At 44.9% G+C, this 18750-nt stretch overlaps 1 protein-coding gene across 2 annotated transcripts in view; it reads left to right on the top strand.

Annotated features, from left to right (window-relative positions):
• The window catches only part of DMTF1 (cyclin D binding myb like transcription factor 1), a 54037-nt gene that overhangs the window by 27952 nt on the left and 7335 nt on the right, over positions 1 to 18750 (top strand). For both annotated transcript variants that reach the window (XM_040413135.1, XM_040413137.1), the window contains exons 9-14: positions 538 to 766; positions 4600 to 4751; positions 8197 to 8385; positions 11374 to 11453; positions 12569 to 12727; positions 17972 to 18340. In XM_040413135.1, the coding sequence (XP_040269069.1) occupies positions 538 to 766; positions 4600 to 4751; positions 8197 to 8385; positions 11374 to 11453; positions 12569 to 12727; positions 17972 to 18340 (1178 nt within the window). The remainder of the gene's footprint in view (positions 1 to 537; positions 767 to 4599; positions 4752 to 8196; positions 8386 to 11373; positions 11454 to 12568; positions 12728 to 17971; positions 18341 to 18750) is intronic.

Below are 18750 nucleotides of genomic sequence, written 5' to 3' on the forward strand. Positions count from 1 at the left end.
AATCAAGCTTAAAGTAGTTGTGCAGGATCCTGAAAATGTAATTTTATTGTGTAAATCTTGTCCAATCTCCTACCATGCATATCAGGTTACAGGTCAACTTTTCCTGAATCTTCACTTCAATCTCCATGCCATGCTTTATTACTTACAATCCGAAATTTCAGGTTGTGGGTCAATATGAGCCACACTTCCCATAGTGCTGCAAAATCAGCCAGAAATGTAAACCCCTACCAAACCCTTCCCTTGGCCAAAAACTCTGTCCACTACACCTTCCATCATCCCCTTGCCCTTTCCTCCCAGCATCAATATGACAAGCAGTGGACTCTGACTACCCTGCTTGTGGATTGAGAGCATCGACCAGCCCATTCCAAGATCACAGTCATGTGACCAATCTCCCGATCTCTGGAGCGAGATAGAAAAAAGAAGCGCAATTACATTAGTGTAGTGCGCCTTTTGCCATAGCCTAATATGGAGTTGAACCTCTTACTGGTTGGTATTTGGGTCACAGATCATATTCATGAGTCTATGCATGATTTTTAGGGAAATGGACTGATGAAGAGGAAAGGCGTTTAACAGATGTTGTACATGAACTTACTGGCACGGAGAATGGCGATATAGTTACACAAGGGGTCTCCTGGGCTTCAGTGGCAGAACGAGTGGGAACACGCTCTGAAAAGCAGTGCCGGTCTAAGTGGTTGAATTATTTAAATTGGAAACAAAGTGGTGGAACCCAGTGGACCAAAGAAGATGAAATCAATCTAATTTTAAGGTAAGGCTAAAGTTTTTGTTTTGGACACCATTTTAATTACTGTATTTCCCACACCATAAGAGAAATAAAATTAAAAAATTAAAAAAATTCAGCAGGCCTCAGATCAGACTCTTCCATCAGACCTCAGATCAGACTCTTCCATCAGACCCCCACCAGACCACAGATCAGACCCCCACCAGACTACAGATCAGACCCCCACCAGACTACAGATCAGACCCGCCATCAGACTACAGATCAGACCCGCCATCAGACTACAGATCAGACCCGCCATCAGACCACAGATCAGACCCGCTATCAGACCTCATATCAGACCCGTCATCACACCTCATATCAGACCCGCCATCAGACCCGCCATCAGACCTCATATCAAACCCGCCATCAGACCCGCCATCACACCTCATATCAGACCCGCCATCACACCTCATATCAGACCCGCCATCACACCTCATATCAGACCCGCCATCACACCTCATATCAGACCCGCCATCACACCTCATATCAGACCCGCCATCACACCTCATATCAGACCCGCCATCAGACCTCATATCAGACCCGCCATCAGACCTCATATCAGACCCGCCATCAGACCTCATATCAGACCCGCCATCAGACCTCATATCAGACCCGCCATCACACCTCATACAGTCCTGATCAAAAGTGTAAGACCACTTGAAAAATGGCAAAAAATCATATTTAGCATGGCTGGATCTTAACAAGGTTCCAAGTAGAGCTTCAACATGCAACAGAAGAAATGGGAGTGAGACAAAACATTTTTTGAGCATTCAATTTAATGAAAACAACGAATAAACTGAAACAGGCTGTTTTTCAGCTGATCAAAAGTTTAGGACCACATGCCTTTAAAAGGCCAAATCTGTGCAAAGATGTGGATTCATTGTCATTTTCTGTCAGGTAGTCACACGTTGTGATGGCAAAGGCAAAAAAACTCTCTCTTTTTGAACGTGGTCGGGTTTGAACTGCATAAGCAGGGTCTTTCACAGGGCGCCATCGCTGCTGAAGTAAGACAGTCATTTGGAATTTCTTAAATGATCCTGACGGTTATGGAACAAAAAAGTCAAGTGGAAGACCCAAAAAAATTTCATCAGCACTGAGCCAGAGGATCCAATTGGCTGTCTGTCAAGACACTGGACGATCCTCGACCCAAATTAAGGCCCTTACTGGTGCTAACTGCATCCCCATAACCATCAGACGGCACCTGAGACTGAAGGACTTACAAAAACAAAAAACGTCTTCAAAGACCTCGTCTCCTTGAACGCCACAGAACTGCTCGTTTGGACTTTGCAAGAGAGCACCAAACATGGGACTTTCAAAGGTGGAAGAAAGTTTTATTCTCTGATGAGATTTTTTTTTACCTTGATGGTCCTGATGGTTTCCAACGTTACTGGCATGACAAGCAGATCCCACCTGAGATGTTTTCTACGCGCCACAGTGGAGGGGGCGCCATAATGGTCTGGCGTGCTTTTTCCTTCAGTGGAACAATGGAGCTTAACGAAATGTAGGGGCGTCAAAAGGCCGCTGGCTATGTCCAGATGTTGCAGAGAGCATTCCTCGTGACTGAGGGCCCTCGTCTGTGTGGTAACGACTGGGTTTTTCAACAGGACAACGCTACTGTACACAATGCCCGCAGGACAAGGGACTTCTTCCAGGAGAATAACATCACTCTTTTGGCCCATCCTGCGTGTTCCCCTGATCTGAATCCAATTGAGAACCTTTGGGGATGGATGGCAAGGGAAGTTTACAAAAATGGACAACAGTTCCAGACAGTAGATGGCCTTCGTGTAACCGTCTTCACCACTTGGAGAAATGTTCTCACTCACCTCATGGAAACGCTTGCATCAAGCATGCCGAAACAAATTTTTGAAGTAATAAACAATAACGGCAGAGCTGAAATTGAAAACACCAGCGGCTCAACCTCTCACTTTGAATGGATAAGGTGCTCACCTAAAAAGGCCCACCCTCAGGCCCAAATAAGACGTGAACAATAGTAAATATATAAGGGCACACTCAAATGGGGCCACTATATCCACAAGGTGGATGTAATTTATTAAAACATATACAGATAAAATACTATAAAATGGCAACAATGTATATAGCATAGGCGCCCTAAACAAACAGGACCACTATATATCACTATGAAGTAAATGTTCCGTCTATTGCCCAGTACAGAACTGCTTCTCAAATAGTCCAGCATAAGGTGAATATCAGCCTAATAGTGAATTCAATCTGCCAGCACACTATATGCAGGTAGCTGTAACACTGTAGAGGAACGTATCACACTTCATCCACTATCATCAATAGCTGGCCCGCTGCTTAAGTTCAAACTCCAGGCATAGTCCGGTGCGTACTTCTCTTATATTTAATAAGCAGTCACTTGTAACAACTCCAAATTGGCCACAACAACAGTGATTAGTGAATGCGCAAGCATCGAGCAAAACTCCTGACGGGAGCCGGGTCTTACCCTCCTTCACTGCGATGTTGCAGCGCTGATTCCAGGTGGCCGCACACCAGCGGCGTCCCACGTGGTGTGCTGAACCTCTACGTGGCGTCCCACGTGACCTGGTTGCTCTGGAGACCGAATGAGGCTCAAGTGACGTCACTGGTAAGGGACGACTTTCTCCGGATCCGAATGTCCCCGATTCTTTCTTTATGTGATAATATTGTCTCTGCTGGATAGATGAGACACACGCTCACTCCTTACGCCAGACGCGTTTCGAGGTGCTATACCTCTTCCTCACGGCGGAGCTACTCATTACAGAGTTCATGTTTGGAAATTGGATTTCTGTTTTGGGGGGGTTTCGTTTTTTTTTGGAGGTGTGGTCCTAAACTTTTGATCAGCTGAAAAACAGCCTGTTTCAGTTTATTCGTTGGTTTCATTAAATTGAATGCTCAAAAAATGTTTTGTCTCACTCCCATTTCTTCTTGTTGCATGTTGAAGCTCTACTTGGAACCTTGTTAAGATCCAGCCATGCTAAATATGATTTTTGGCCATTTTTCAGGTGGTCTTAAACTTTTGATCAGGACTGTATGAGGTGTGATGGGTGTCTGATATGAGGTGTGATGGGTGTCTGATATGAGGTGTGATGGCGGGTCTGATATGAGGTCTGATGGCGGGTCTGATATGAGGTCTGATGGCGGGTCTGATATGAGGTCTGATGGCGGGTCTTAAACTTTTGATCAGGACTGTATCAGACACCCATCACACCTCATATCAGACCCCCATCACACTTCATATCAGACCCCCTTCAAACCTCAGATCAGACCCCCATGAGACCTCAGATCAAAACCCCAGCAGACCTCAGATCAGACATAAAATAAATAAATTAATTTGCCTCTCCTGCTCCAGGCAACACCGGCACTCCCAGATCCAGCGCGCTCTTCCTGCACTCGCCGCTCCCTGGTCTCCTGCCGGCGCCTCGCTGCACTGTGACCTTATGTCGCACAGCATCAGGTCATAGTGTACACTTATGCTGTGCGACATCAGGTCACAGCCACAGTGCGAGGCGCCAGCAGAAGACGACCAGGGAGCGGAGAGTTCATCCAGCTCAAGGAGCACTGTATTCACCGCTCCCCAGTCCTACTGTGTACTAATGAATACTTCCATAATGGAAGTGCTCACAAGTATTTGCTTCACACACACACACACACACACACACTTTTGGGGGAGAAAAAGAGCGTCTTATGGTACAGGAAATATGGTAGATAAAAATGTTTGTTCATTTGCTTCAGCAATCCATCTCCCTATCATTCTTGGAAAACTACAACAGTCACATAATACCTTTTTAAATAACCTTGTCATTATATTTCTTCATAACTAGAATAGCAGAACTTGGCGTTTTGGATGAAAATGACATTAACTGGGATTTACTGGCAGAAGGCTGGAGCAGTGTTCGATCTCCGCAGTGGCTCAGAAGTAAATGGTGGACTGTCAAACGGCAGATTGCAAACCACAAAGATGTGTCCTTTCCTGGTATAGTAATTTTATTTCTGCTCTAGTGAATTGCATTTTGGGAAGTATGGTCTTTACACCATGGACTGTACAGTAACATAGGAAATATTGGGCCATTGTGTTATAGGAGCTCAGGTAAGCTTGTTGATTTTTTATTTTTTTTGTAACACCATCAGAATTGTTAATGCAGCTCTGCGCTATAATGTATGCTGTAAATTAGGATCAGTTATTTACATTGAATGTTAGACAATGGCGATTCATCATAGAGGCAACTTAAGGTCCCTTTACATGGGACGATACAGCAGCAGATTGTCACCTGCTTGCCGGTGGAGGAGACCGCTGTATTTACATGTGGCGATCTCCTCCACGGTATGGGGGAAGCGATCGCTAATGCCACCTCTTGTCCCCGTACTGACAAGTTGTTTGCATGCTGCCGATTCTGTTTACACAGCACCATCTGCTGCAAGCAAATGATAATTTTTGTTACCGCACAAATGATCTATTACCCTATGAACAAGCGTTTTGCTCGTTCATCGGGTAATCGGCGGAACATTTACACCGCTAGATAATTGCTAAAGATCGTTTTTATGAACACTTGTTAGTTATAATCTGCGGGATTCTCCGCCTGTGTAAAGAACCCTTTAGAAGTTTTGATCATTGAGGGTCCAGGGCCTGAGAGTCTCCCATTCACCAGAATGAAGTAGTACAAGCTCTCTGTCGAGTGCTGTGTCTGTTTTTGTAATAGTCTAACCATTCATTTCTTTTCGCTGGGGTGAGATGTATGATTTTACTGCTCTATACAGTCTGACATGGCTGTTCAAGGAGAACAAGAACCAAGGACTTGTTCTAGTGCTCAGTGAGATCTCAAGTCCTGGACCCAAAGCGTCTAATATGTGCATGATGTAGCACAAGTTTTGTGAAGGAACAGATGAATAATAGATTGAGTTGTTTAACCATTAGGCTATGTTCACACAGCTTAAAGGGTACCTAAGCTTCTGGCTAATATACCTTAACACCTTTCCAAATGCCATAGACAGCATTTTTGTAATAAATTGGATTCAATTATTTTACCTCCCTTTTGACGCAATATCTACCCAAAGGTCCAGCCAGTCCAGAGGCTTTTCAGTACTAAAAAATCCCCCTTTTTTCGATGTTGCCATTTGTAATCCATACATCTTTTCCATGTACAAAGTTGTATAGGTTGCAGTGTCTCAGAGTACGGGGAGTAGGACATGAAAGAGACACAACTGACAGCTCTCTATTGGCGCATGTACAGTTTTCTTTTTTAAATAATGGGCATATGGCATATTGTGGTATATTTGTTTTTGGGGTTTATGTCAGATAGTGACAGGTACTATACTCACTGACAAAAATAAGGCATCAAGAAGTTGTTGGAATTGAATAAAAGTAATAATGATATATGTAAGTGATTAAAATATTAGAGAGAAAGGTTAAGTTTATTGGGGAAAATGTACAATTGAAAGGAGGCTTTAATACACTGTTGGGGCTCCTCTAGCCTGGATACAGTTGGGCATGGAGGTATACAGGCAGGGGCGGACTGAGAACTTAAAGTGGCCCTGGAAATAAACCTGAGAGTGGCTCCATGTTGTAGGAAGATCCAGATTGGAAGAGGAACACAAGTAGGAAGGGACAACAGAAGTAGGTGGAGGCCAGCAGTACCTTAGTGCAGCACACAAAGACCGCCCAAGCAGAACCAAATACCACAGTGCAGCATAAAATACTGCCACCTGCATTGCAGTATATTCCACTGAATCACTGTCCTGAGGATGGTGACATAGTTGGATTCAGGAGGGCACCTGTGGATTTATTAATACTGAGAGTATCAGGTCATTATGTACACAGCCGGAGGCCATGCGGAGGGCTCGGGCTGCCCCCGGGGCATTGGCCCACCGGAAGATTTCCCTGTAGCGTCTATGGCCAGTCTGCCCCCGCATACGGGGCCTGTATGGTGGCACATTTGGCTACAGATGTTGCAGCTGGTCCTATAGATCCTGCACATTTGTTGGTTCCTGAAGCAGGCATCCCAGCTGGTTCCATAAATGGTCGATTGGTGCTAAATCTGGTGACCAGGCAGGCCAAGGAAGTGTTGCAATCTGGTGGAGATATTCCTGGGAAACCCTTGCTGTGTGTAGGTGAGAATTATCCTACTGAAAAAAAGAGTGGCCACATGATGTCCTGCACATATCACTGTCCCTCGTATCACCACTAGGGCTGACCGACTGTCATATGCAATGGCTCCCCATATCATCACACCAGCAGTTCGAGCAATGCGTCCCTCCACAGAAAAGGCAGGATCCTGTCATGTGATCCCAAACAGATCCTGGAACGCTAAAGATGATACAGTTCCAGTCCATACCAGTTCAGATTTCTCATTCACGACACCACTGCAAACGACAGCTGACTGTCAATGGTACGACAAGCAATGGGTGCCATGACACCAAATTTCCCTCTAAGCGCCTGGAAATGGTCTGGCCAAAAAAAGGGGCTTGTAATGAAAGTGTAAACTGTGGGAGCTGCTCATGCTTGATCCTTTCTGCTGGCGGTCTGTCTGGAGCCTGTTCGCCGTGTGTGCCCTCATGTGACCCCTGCTCCCAAGACCTCCTAACTGCCAGGTCAGAAAAGCCTAGATGGCAGGCAGTTTGTTGAAATGATCATCCTGCTTCTCTCAGTCCAATGTTGTCTACCCTCTGAAAGTGAGTGTGCGGTAGAGGCATGTCTAGCAGTCAGCGATCTCTCACCATAAGGTACACTACCTAAAAGTAACCCCTGAAAGCCTTTCTATAGGGCGGCAGGGGAATCACGTTTACACCCTCTTATCAGACCACACCTGTAATCATATACATATCTGCCTGAAATATTACTGCATCATGAGTTTTGCAGCAGTCAGACTTTTTTTCTTGTCAATGAGTGTATTATGATATCAGTATGAAGGGGGTGACAGCATGGACGCAGCAGCGATGCCGGGTAGAGGGTAAAGGATGCAAGGATGTGAACAAGGGGGAATATAATGGTATTTAGAAAAATAAAAAAGGGGTGATACTGATGTGCAGCCATTGTGAAAGTTTAGGTACACTTTAATTCTGTGCGAGCAAAACCAGTGGCAGATCAGTAAGCTTCCTGCCTCTTGAGAACAGTGCATTTCTGGCGGCAAAAATATGCCAAATACTGGTAGCCGTTTTAATCCTTTCCCATTGACTTCAATGGGGAACACAGCTACATACCCTTGAAAAAAGTAACATGCCACTTCTCAAGGGTATTTGGAAACAGATGGCTAAAAACCGTATTTTTTTGCAGGGTATTTTCGTGACTGGATACTCTGCAAATTTAGGCCGTATGAATATAACCTTCGGTTCAGTAACCTACAGCAGGACAGCTTGCGACGATTCAATAATTGTCTGGTAGTTCTTGAAAGACCTCAATAACAATAGTGCATTTCTGTTTTCAGTATTAATAAAAGGACTGAGACAGTTGCATGAAAACCAAAGTACTCTCTTGGGTGCTCAGGAGCTAGAGAACAAAGCGGACATCCAGTCCCAGAGTGGGACCTCCGGTGTGCAGCATGTGCAGATAAGAGTGGCTCAGCTGGAGGAGAGCCCAAGCCTGCTGCAGATCCCTGTACAGATCACCCACCTGTGTAAGTATGGCCCCTGATATAAACTGTACACACTCATAGATTTTGGCACCAGCATATTAAATAGTGTTGGGCGCGAATATTCGAATCGCAAATTTTAATTGCGAATATCGGCACTTTGAGAATTCGCAAAGATGTAGAATATAGTGCTATATATCCGTATTCGCGAATATTCTAGATTTTTCTTCTTCAGTAACCCCCCTTCTTGCTTGTGAGCCAATGAGAAGGCTGCGATGTCTTTGTCTGAGCTTAGCAACATTTACTATACTATATAAGAAGCTCCCCAGCAGCCCTGGTATGCAGTGCTCTGTGCTTTCCTGTGTCATTACATTAGATAGTTAGCTTATATATATAATACAGATAGTCAGTGTAGGTTAGATAGTGATATAGTGTTCTGCTGTCCATACATACATGCTACATACATAGTGCTGTGATGTCACAACAATACGTAGTGCACCAATCAGTAATATGTAGTCAGAACTGCTCAAATGTGAAGTTGCACGTATTGCGCCAAAATATGCGCATAATTAATTGCCGATTAGCGCAATCGGGAATATACTGGAGCACTCTATCTGCATATAACGCCATTGTAATGTTCTGCCGTGCCAATCATTTTCTCCAGTCTCAGGGAACTTCTAGTAGCTTGAAAAATGTAGCAAAAGTGACCCACGCCTGTATTGCGCGCGCAATATGCGCATATTACATTGCTGATTTTTTCGCAATCAAGAAAATAATTGTGAATTCTCAAATTCTCGAATATATGATAAATATTCGTCCAAATATCGCAAATTCGAATATTGCCCCTGCCGCTCATCACTAATAATAAATACTTAATCTCTTCTATGGGTAATATGTAGACACAGTACACAACTTACCACCTATAATCTAAGGGACAGATTCACTATTTACTGAGCCAGATTTCTGGTGCAGAGGACAATCAACACATTTATTCCTTTTTATTATGATTTTGTTTACCTCATAGGAAATCAAAGGGGGCATGGCTTAGTGGCAGAAGGGGCGTTGTTTTAGATGTGCCAAATTGACCCCAAAATGTAGACACATCATTCTAGCACAAAGTAGGCTACCTGCGGGCTGGTATAGATTTCAGTTTAGGCACACGGACATCCAGAGAAGCGCCTAATTTATCATGAGGCATGGGCCCAGTCATAAATTAGGCTCAGTCTTTGGCAGTGCACGGAGATATGCTAGAACGGCATAAAACGCTGGTCTGTGATACATTCACTTCTTAACATACATGGGCTAAAGGAGAGCCAGATTTATCCAGTATTGAGCCACTCTGATCAATTTTTGTATTTAGAAACTATTAGTAACTCTACCTTAAAGGGGTATTCCAGCTTTTATTCCAGTGCTACATGTGGCCGAGACTGAGCTGTAAATCATTCCCGTAGTGAGGGTGCGGTCTGGCTCTTTCCAGTCCCCGGGATGCAGACTTCCAGAAGGGGTCACGTGCACTGCCGAGGCCTCTGTTGTGATGTGTCCCCAAATGGCAAGTCATGGCTGGGTCACGCACCACCTGGGGACACATCACTGCTGAGTGCTTTTTTTCTTTAGGTACAGTGCAGTCCTGTCCCATTTAACATTAATGTAACAGCTGGAATACCCCTTTAAAGGGGATTTCCTGGATTTTAATATTGATGACATATCCTCAGAATAGGTAATCAATATCAGATCGGCGGGGGTCCTACACCTGGTACGCCCACCGATCAGCTGGAGAAGGCCACACTCTGTGCCAGCGCAGCCTTCCCTTCATTTTTTACCTGCTCTGCTCAACATCGCATCGGTGAGCAGATGTAATTACTAGTCGTCCCACTCACTTCTACGGGATGGCTCCTTCCTGTAAACTTGAATACTACAGAGCCATCCCATTGAAGTAATTACACCTGCTCACCGCTGTGATATTGTCAGCGTGCAGGTAAATAATGAAAGGAAAGCTGATCGGCGGGGGTGCCAGGTGTCGGACCCCTGACGATCTGATATTGATGACCTATCCTGAGAATAGGTCATCAATATTAAAATCCTGGAAAACCCCTTTAAAGGGGTTGACTCATCTCAGACAATGGGGGCATATCGCTAGCATATGCCCCCATTGTCTGATACATCAAGAATGGAGCCCGAAAAGTGGCGGAGGGTGCACTGCGCATGCGCAGCACTGGCTCGGCTATTTCCGTTGGGCCCATAGAAGTGGTGGCCAATCGTGCGTAGTGAGCTCCCATTCACTCCCATGCCCTTCAAAGAACTATCTCTTCTCTCACTTTGTCATCTCACTTCTCCCTCGCACACACTCTCACTTTATTCTTTTACACACTTCTCTCACTATTCTGTCACTCCTTTCTCTAATCTCATTCTCCTTTCCTTTAAGTTTTCTTTATCCTGTCACAAGGTCTCTTTTACTTTTCTTTATCCTCTAGCACTCTCTTTTCTCTCACTCTTCTCTCCTTTCTCTTCTCTCTATGCTCTTACTTATTTCACTTGCTCTCTTCTGTCACTTTCTCTTCTCTCTCTCTCTGAGAAAATGGCAGGCGTAATTTTGACACGATGGTAACTGATTTTTCCACTCCCACATTAGCAAGATATTTCCTAAACTCATGAAGGCAACGCTCTGTCTGGCCTCCAGATAAAGAAATACATAGCTACCCGTCTGAGAAGATGGCGTATTGGACCATGTAAAGCCGGCCCGAGTCTAGGTTACAACTAGTTCTGTGTCAGGTTTTTCTCTAATGAAGGCTTCACATACATTTTCTAAAGATATATATCATCCAAAGATGTCCAAACCATATTTGGTACAATTCATCTGTTTTCTCAAGATCCACTTTTGGCCAGTTTAGGTAATAACTAGAGAGAGTGTGGCCACATTGCTTTTTTAATCTCTTGTTCATCAGTACACCAAGTGAAATAACTGGACATTTTACACCCAGATTTGCACTCATCACATCCCGATATTAATGCTCCATTTTTATTGCTTCATTATAGCCTCACCTGAACCCTCCTCTCCTAATGCTGACCAAGACACTCTGTCTTCACGAACGCTGCAGACATTTGAGATCCTACCAGTAAGTGAATGGATGAATACATTTAAAAATATACATTTTTTGTGGGAGTGCTTCTCTAAAGGGAATCGGTCACCCCAGTTTTGGACTATTGTAGATAAGGAGTCCAGATAACTATTTTTTTTCCTACTGCCCCCCTTATCCCACTGTCAGCACCAAAATACATATTTGGGACCGTTGTGCTGTGCTAATATAATGAAGAGGGCACAGCAGTCCCAACAGGGAACAGGGGCCATTAGGAAAATAAATAAAAAAAAGTTATATGGACTCATCTACAATACTACTCATGTATTAATGCAGATAATAGTCCAAGATCCTGGTGACAGATTCCCTTTAAAGAAGCACTCCCACAAAAATTGTTATTCTCTGACCTATTAAAAAGGTACATGATGTAAACTGTAGCGAAGGTAATCCTCTTATCAGTGGCTGTATTTGTGAGTTACAACCTCCCTTCTGATCCTCCGCTGTGTCATGTGTCCAACACTCTGCCTCTCAAACTGACACAGGACAAAAAGTCAGTTACTTCTCTATTCATTTCTATAAGGGGTCATGCACACGAACGTATTTTCTTTCTATTGGTGTTCCGGGTTTTTTTGCGGACCGTATACGGAACCTTTCATTTCAATGGGTCCGCAAAAAAAAACGGAGGTTACTCTGTGTGCATTCCGTTTCCGTCTGTCTGTTCCGCAAAAAAATAGAACATGTCCTATTATTGTCCGCATTACGGACAAGGATAGTACTGTTCTGTTAGGGGCCAGCTGTTCTGTTCTCCAAATTACGGAATGCAAACGGACATCATCCGTATTTTTTGTGCACTGCAAAATACATACGGTCGCGTGCATGAGCCCTAAGACTGACATTGAGGCTCCCATAGGAATAAATAGAGAAACTGCTGTGTTATCTGGAGAGTCAAAGTGCTGGTCACATGCCACAGCTGAAGATCAGAAGGGAGGTTATAAATACAGTCACTGGTAATAAAATTACCTTCACTAGTTAACATCATGCACCTTTCTAACAGGTCAGAGAAAATGTTTTTTTTTTTGTGAGAGGGCATCTTTAAGAAAGAAAATATAATACCAGTCATCTCCTTTTAATTGACCACTCTTTCTCTCCCGAAGTCCTTTTATTTACAGCCCAGCGGTACCTCAGGCACCTTCATCCTACAGACAAGTTCTAGCCAAAGTCTTCCATTAACACTGACTTCAAACCAAGGTGTGACCCTGACCTCAAACACCTCCCCAGCATCACCAGAGCAGATTATTGTGCATGCCTTATCTGTGAGTAAGAGCATACGTACCGACTGCGTATATTTTGTTAAGAGACTTCATGGTAGAGTGTAAACTGGTATGATATGAGGTAAACAAGAGTGCTGCTTTTCAGGTTGTAGCATTTTTGTTAGATTTTTAGAATGTGTATTAGACAGAATGAATGAGATTGGCAGGGGGGAATATGGAAACCATTATTACATAGATCAGAAACACGGCAAGAAATGTAGTTATGTTATGTAAAATTTCTGTTTATTGGAGTAGATTGAAGTTGCAAACCTTCAAGACAATATGGGTTTCTTAAGGCGGGCATATACATTAGATGAATGTTAGCCGAACCTGTTAATTTTCGTCAGACTACATGACCATCTATTGTCATCATATCTCCAGATTGGTAGCAGCTAGAGATATGGGTTTAGTCTTGTTTGAAATCTGGCAGTCCAGGCATTATCTCAACATCAGCAAGAGATATCACAGTAAGAAATAGAGTTGGGAATAAATACTCTATAATCTGCATTTACTTTCACTTTCAGTTGCATTCACTGCCATCTCAACCGATCTTCGGATGTGGTGAGGATAATGCTTTGATTCTGGTATTGTTTGAAAGCTTGGAATGCCAGCTTTCAAACAAGACATATCTCTACATGCTACCAGTCCAGAGATATGAGCAGCTAAATCAGCCTTCCTGCTGCCCAAGCACTGGGGCAGAACTGTTAAGAGGTTAAAGGGGTGCGTTGACTCTCTCCCAATGGCAGATTAAATCCAACATGCCTGTTGTGGAAATTTTATTATGCGGACATTTTACTTTAGGATGTGTGTGTGTTTTTTTTATAGATTGTCATCTGTCTCCCTGTGTAGGATTTAGCCAGAGAACACTGGTCAGAGAATCGGGACCAGTGGTGAAACCGTCAGTATGAAAACCTTCTCATGGGCTTGGAGACGTGTTCTCAGTGTGTAGGGGGGGCGTTTGCCGGTTTGTGAGCACTAAGTGCAAGCACTGGGCTTCTTCCCTTCAAATGTCTATACACATTAGAGAAGTGAAGTCTGCATAACGAGAGATACATATTATACCTCTGCTGCGGCTTCGCTATCCCTTTCTGGATACATATCTGCTTTTAAGACATGCATATCTGCCTTGTCGGTATACTCGTACCGTATACTGACAATAGCCGTAGCAATGTCTCGCAGATAATCTCAAACCTATAAGAGCCAGTAGAATGATCTTCACTAGATACTGGTCGCTTTGAGCAGTATTGAATGGGATCCATACTGACAGTGGTGGGGGATGGGCGGCCACCTGGCTGGTCAGACAATCGACATGACTTATCTTTCCTTATACAGGGATGGGGTGTGTGCATTGTCTGTACAGCCACATTGATTGCCCCTCCCTGTCCTTTGACATGTCATCACTTCCTGTATGTCATCACTTCCTGTATCCTTGTCTTGGGCCAGCCCCTTTTACACCTTTTGTGAGTAAATAAAAGGTACAGGCTGGGCAGGGCGGGAAGGAGTTGCTCAGAATTTCAATCAAGATGGTAGCACCTGGGTCTGTCTCTGACTGCGGCTGAGGGAAAAGGGATTTACCTTACACAAACTTTGATGCGAGCTGATTACAACTATTTATATTTCTACAACAATGCCCGATCCTTTGTTGTCATGTGAGATAAACCAATGGAGGTATTTTACAGTGGCTTATTCCTCTCCACATGAACACAAGTATGCTGGGCTTAACCAAGTGTGCACGTGTATGTAGGTGACCGCTGAATTACTGTCAGGTATCTAAAGTGTATGGCCAGTTTTACTCCTACTATGGGAAACTCAAGAAATCAGTCATGCATGCATGCTGCAGTCTTTCTTTTGCATCAGTGTGCAGTGTAGACATGTACACGTAAGCCATTAGGATGTGCATATGGATGTGTTAGTAAAAATCTTGCAGTGGGGGATATGTATATAAACCACATACAGGGAAAGTGGAGTAGCTGGCTGTTACATATGAGTGATATGATAATGATAACTCTGCATAGAAGTAAAATGCTTCCCACATTTTTATGTGGACTATACGGCCTCTTCTGTTAGCACCAGTGGTACATTATCAGTATATCTGTGGCTCCAGTGTGAGAGAGGAAAAAAAAACACCGTCCCAGATTTACTAATGCTGTAGATCACGGGTGTCAAACACAAGGCCCGCGGGCCGAATCCGGCCCGCCAGACCTCGTCATGTGGCCTGCGCAGCCGCCGCCGATATGCGGCAGGCGAGCGAGCTGGCGGCGGAGCACAGGGAGATGAGCGCTTCCATTGTGGAAGCGCTCATCTCCAGTCATCTGTATCGCCGTCCTCAGGACAGCGATTCAGATTCCTGCCTGTGCTGCGGTAGGGGAGGGAGAGGCGTGTCCCTTTCCCTTCCTCTGATAGGCTGCCGGCCTAGTGCCTGCAGCCTATCAGAGGCCGGCGCAGGCGGCGCGATGACGTCATCGCGCTGCCTGAGCCATACAGCGTGGGACACAGGCCAGAAGAGGCCTGCATCGCATCGCTGCCAAGGGGGTAAGTTTGTGTTTTTTTTTAATTTTTTTTATTATGTACAATACTTTTACTGGTGGGGGCTGTTATTACTGGCAAAGGGGGGGCTGTTTGTTATTACTGGCAAAGGGGGGGCTGTTTGTTATTACTGGCAAAGGGGGGGCTGTTTGTTATTACTGGCAAAGGGGGGGCTGTTTGTTATTACTGGCAAAGGGGGGGCTGTTTGTTATTACTGGCAAAGGGGGGGCTGTTTGTTATTACTGGCAAAGGGGGGGCTGTTTGTTATTACTGGCAAAGGGGGGGCTGTTTGTTATTACTGGCAAAGGGGGGGCTGTTTGTTATTACTGGCAAAGGGGGGGCTGTTTGTTATTACTGGCAAAGGGGGGGCTGTTTGTTATTACTGGCAAAGGGGGGGCTGTTATTACTGGCAAAGGGGGCTGTTATTACTGGCGGGGGCTGTTATTACTGGCACAGAGGGGCTGTTATTACTGACACAGAGGGGCTCTTATTACTGGGGGCTGTTATTACTGGCACAGAGGGGCTGTTATTACTGGGGGCTGTTATTACTGGCACAGAGGGGCTGTTATTACTGGGGGCTGTTATTACTGGCACAGAGGGGCTGTTATTACTGGGGGCTGTTATTACTGACACAGAGGGGCTGTTATTACTGGGGGCTGTTATTACTGACACAGAGGGACTCTTATTACTGGGGGCTGTTATTACTGGCACAGAGGGGCTCTTATTACTGGGGGCTGTTATTACTGACACAGAGGGGCTGTTATTACTGGGGGCTGTTATTACTGGCAAAGGGGGGGCTGTTTGTTATTACTGGCAAAGGGGGGGCTGTTTGTTATTACTGGCAAAGGGGGGGCTGTTTGTTATTACTGGCAAAGGGGGGGCTGTTTGTTATTACTGGCAAAGGGGGGGCTGTTTGTTATTACTGGCAAAGGGGGGGCTGTTTGTTATTACTGGCAAAGGGGGGGCTGTTTGTTATTACTGGCAAAGGGGGGGGCTGTTTGTTATTACTGGCAAAGGGGGGGCTGTTTGTTATTACTGGCAAAGGGGGGGCTGTTATTACTGGCAAAGGGGGCTGTTATTACTGGCGGGGGCTGTTATTACTGGCACAGAGGGGCTGTTATTACTGACACAGAGGGGCTCTTATTACTGGGGGCTGTTATTACTGGCACAGAGGGGCTGTTATTACTGGGGGCTGTTATTACTGGCACAGAGGGGCTGTTATTACTGGGGGCTGTTATTACTGGCACAGAGGGGCTGTTATTACTGGGGGCTGTTATTACTGACACAGAGGGGCTGTTATTACTGGGGGCTGTTATTACTGACACAGAGGGACTCTTATTACTGGGGGCTGTTATTACTGGCACAGAGGGGCTCTTATTACTGGGGGCTGTTATTACTGACACAGAGGGGCTGTTATTACTGGGGGCTGTTATTACTGGGGGCTGTTATTACTGGCATAGGGGGGCTGTTATTACTGGCAAAGGGGGCTGTTATTACTGGGGGCTGTTATTACTGGCACAGGGGGGCTGCTATTACTGGCAAAGGGGGCTGTTATTACTGGCGGGGGCTGTTATTACTGGCACAGAGGGGCTGTTATTACTGACACAGAGGGGCTGTTATTACTGACACAGAGGGGCTGTTATTACTGGGGGCTGTTATTACTGGGGGCTGTTATTACTGACACAGAGGGGCTGTTATTACTGGCGCAGGGGGGCTGCTATTACTGGCATAGGGGGCTATTATTACTGGCACAGGGGGGGGGCTGTTAATACTGGCACATGATTGGGGGCACTATAGGGGCATCTACTGAGGCCACAAAGAAGGGGTATTTTATATGGGCTCTCTGTACAGTACAATTTTATACTGGGACACATGGTGGGTACTATGGGGAAGGGGGGAGAGGAGTACTATGGGGTCATCTACGGGGGACACTAAGAAGGGGTATTTTATACTTGCAAATTATGGGGGACACTGAGGGCATCTACTGGAGCATTTTATACTGGCACATTATGGGGGCACTATGAGGACATTAGCTCAAATGGGGGCATTACAAGGGGGTATTTTTTGCACTGTCACATTATAAGGAGAATTATTACTACTGGGGGGGGGGGCATTATGGTGGGCTTTATTACTACCCCATGGTATGACCCCCTAGTAGCAGCACCAGCCTCTCCCTGCTCTGCTATCCCTCTGCACCTTCTCCAAATACTTATTATGAAATCTTTCTCATTAGGATAAAACCCATCAGCTCCACCGAGCCCCCGGCCAAAGTGTGGAAGTGGCGTCCGAGATCCCCAAGGGCCAAGCCAAGTAACTGTAAGTTTTCCGGCCCTTTGAGGGTGACCAAACTGCTGATGCGGCCCCCGATGAATTTGAGTTTGACACCCCTGCTGTAGATGGTGTAACATTAGACAGGTTGCCTGGAACTGCACCAGATTATCACAGGGGCTCAGGCTGCATGATAGCGGTGGTACAGGGATAGACACTGACTCTGTACGGACTACTGGTTGGCTTACTTTCAGACAGATTTTTATGCCAGAATTGCGGAAAACTGTCAGAAAAAAGGGTAGAAGCCCTTTTGACACCGATACCTTAGTAAATCTGAGCCAATGCTTGTTCAAGAAAGGCATAAATATAAGCAAGACTAAAGATGTTGGATGTTTTACGTGTATAATTTCCGCAAGCTGAAATGCAATGTAAACTTCTTGTATCTGTTCACAGCCTGAAAACCTTCTAAATGCAAGTGATAATGTCACAGTCCACTGTCATACACCAGGGATTATAATTCGCACCTTGGCTTCTGATGACATCTCCTCCTCCCTTGCTCAGACTGAGCTTTCTGTTGATTCTCACTTACAGCAAAATGACTTACCCAGTTCCTCAAGCTCTCTGAAAGCAGACTGTCTTCCCCAGGAGATTCACAATACGGACATAAGTGTCAACCAGGACTCTTTATATTGCACTGAGCAGTCCATAAATATGGAGAATATGAAACTTGTACATCATCCTGGACCAACCACAGAGGACATTTCAAGTGAAGACATAAAAACAGATGACAGTCATATTGATGTGACAGAAAACTACGTCAAAGTAAGGATATTCTCAAGGAATTCTTTTCATTTTTTTGCTCTTTTTCTGACAGAAAAATTCTCTAGATGAAAAAAATGTGAACATTTTGAGTGTAACTGTGACAGCTTGAAGAAGAGCGATCTTAACTACTGCAGACAACATGACCTGTTAGGTTACAACCACACATGGAGAAAATGCTGCAGATTCTCCGCAGTTGAACTGTGTGCAGAAAATCTGCAGCATTTACAGTAGCAGCAAAGTGGATGAGCCTTATGGCTCATTCAGACGGCCGTATGCTGTCCGCAAAAACACGGATCCGTTTTTTTGGGGACATTTCAGTATGTCCACAAAAAAACTGATTGCATTCCGCATTTTCGTTGACCCCTAGAGTTCAATGGGGCAATGTCCTGATTTTCACTGACAAGTATAGG

Source organism: Bufo bufo, chromosome 1 (genome assembly GCF_905171765.1).
Source record: "Bufo bufo chromosome 1, aBufBuf1.1, whole genome shotgun sequence".
Lineage (NCBI taxonomy): Eukaryota > Metazoa > Chordata > Amphibia > Anura > Bufonidae > Bufo > Bufo bufo.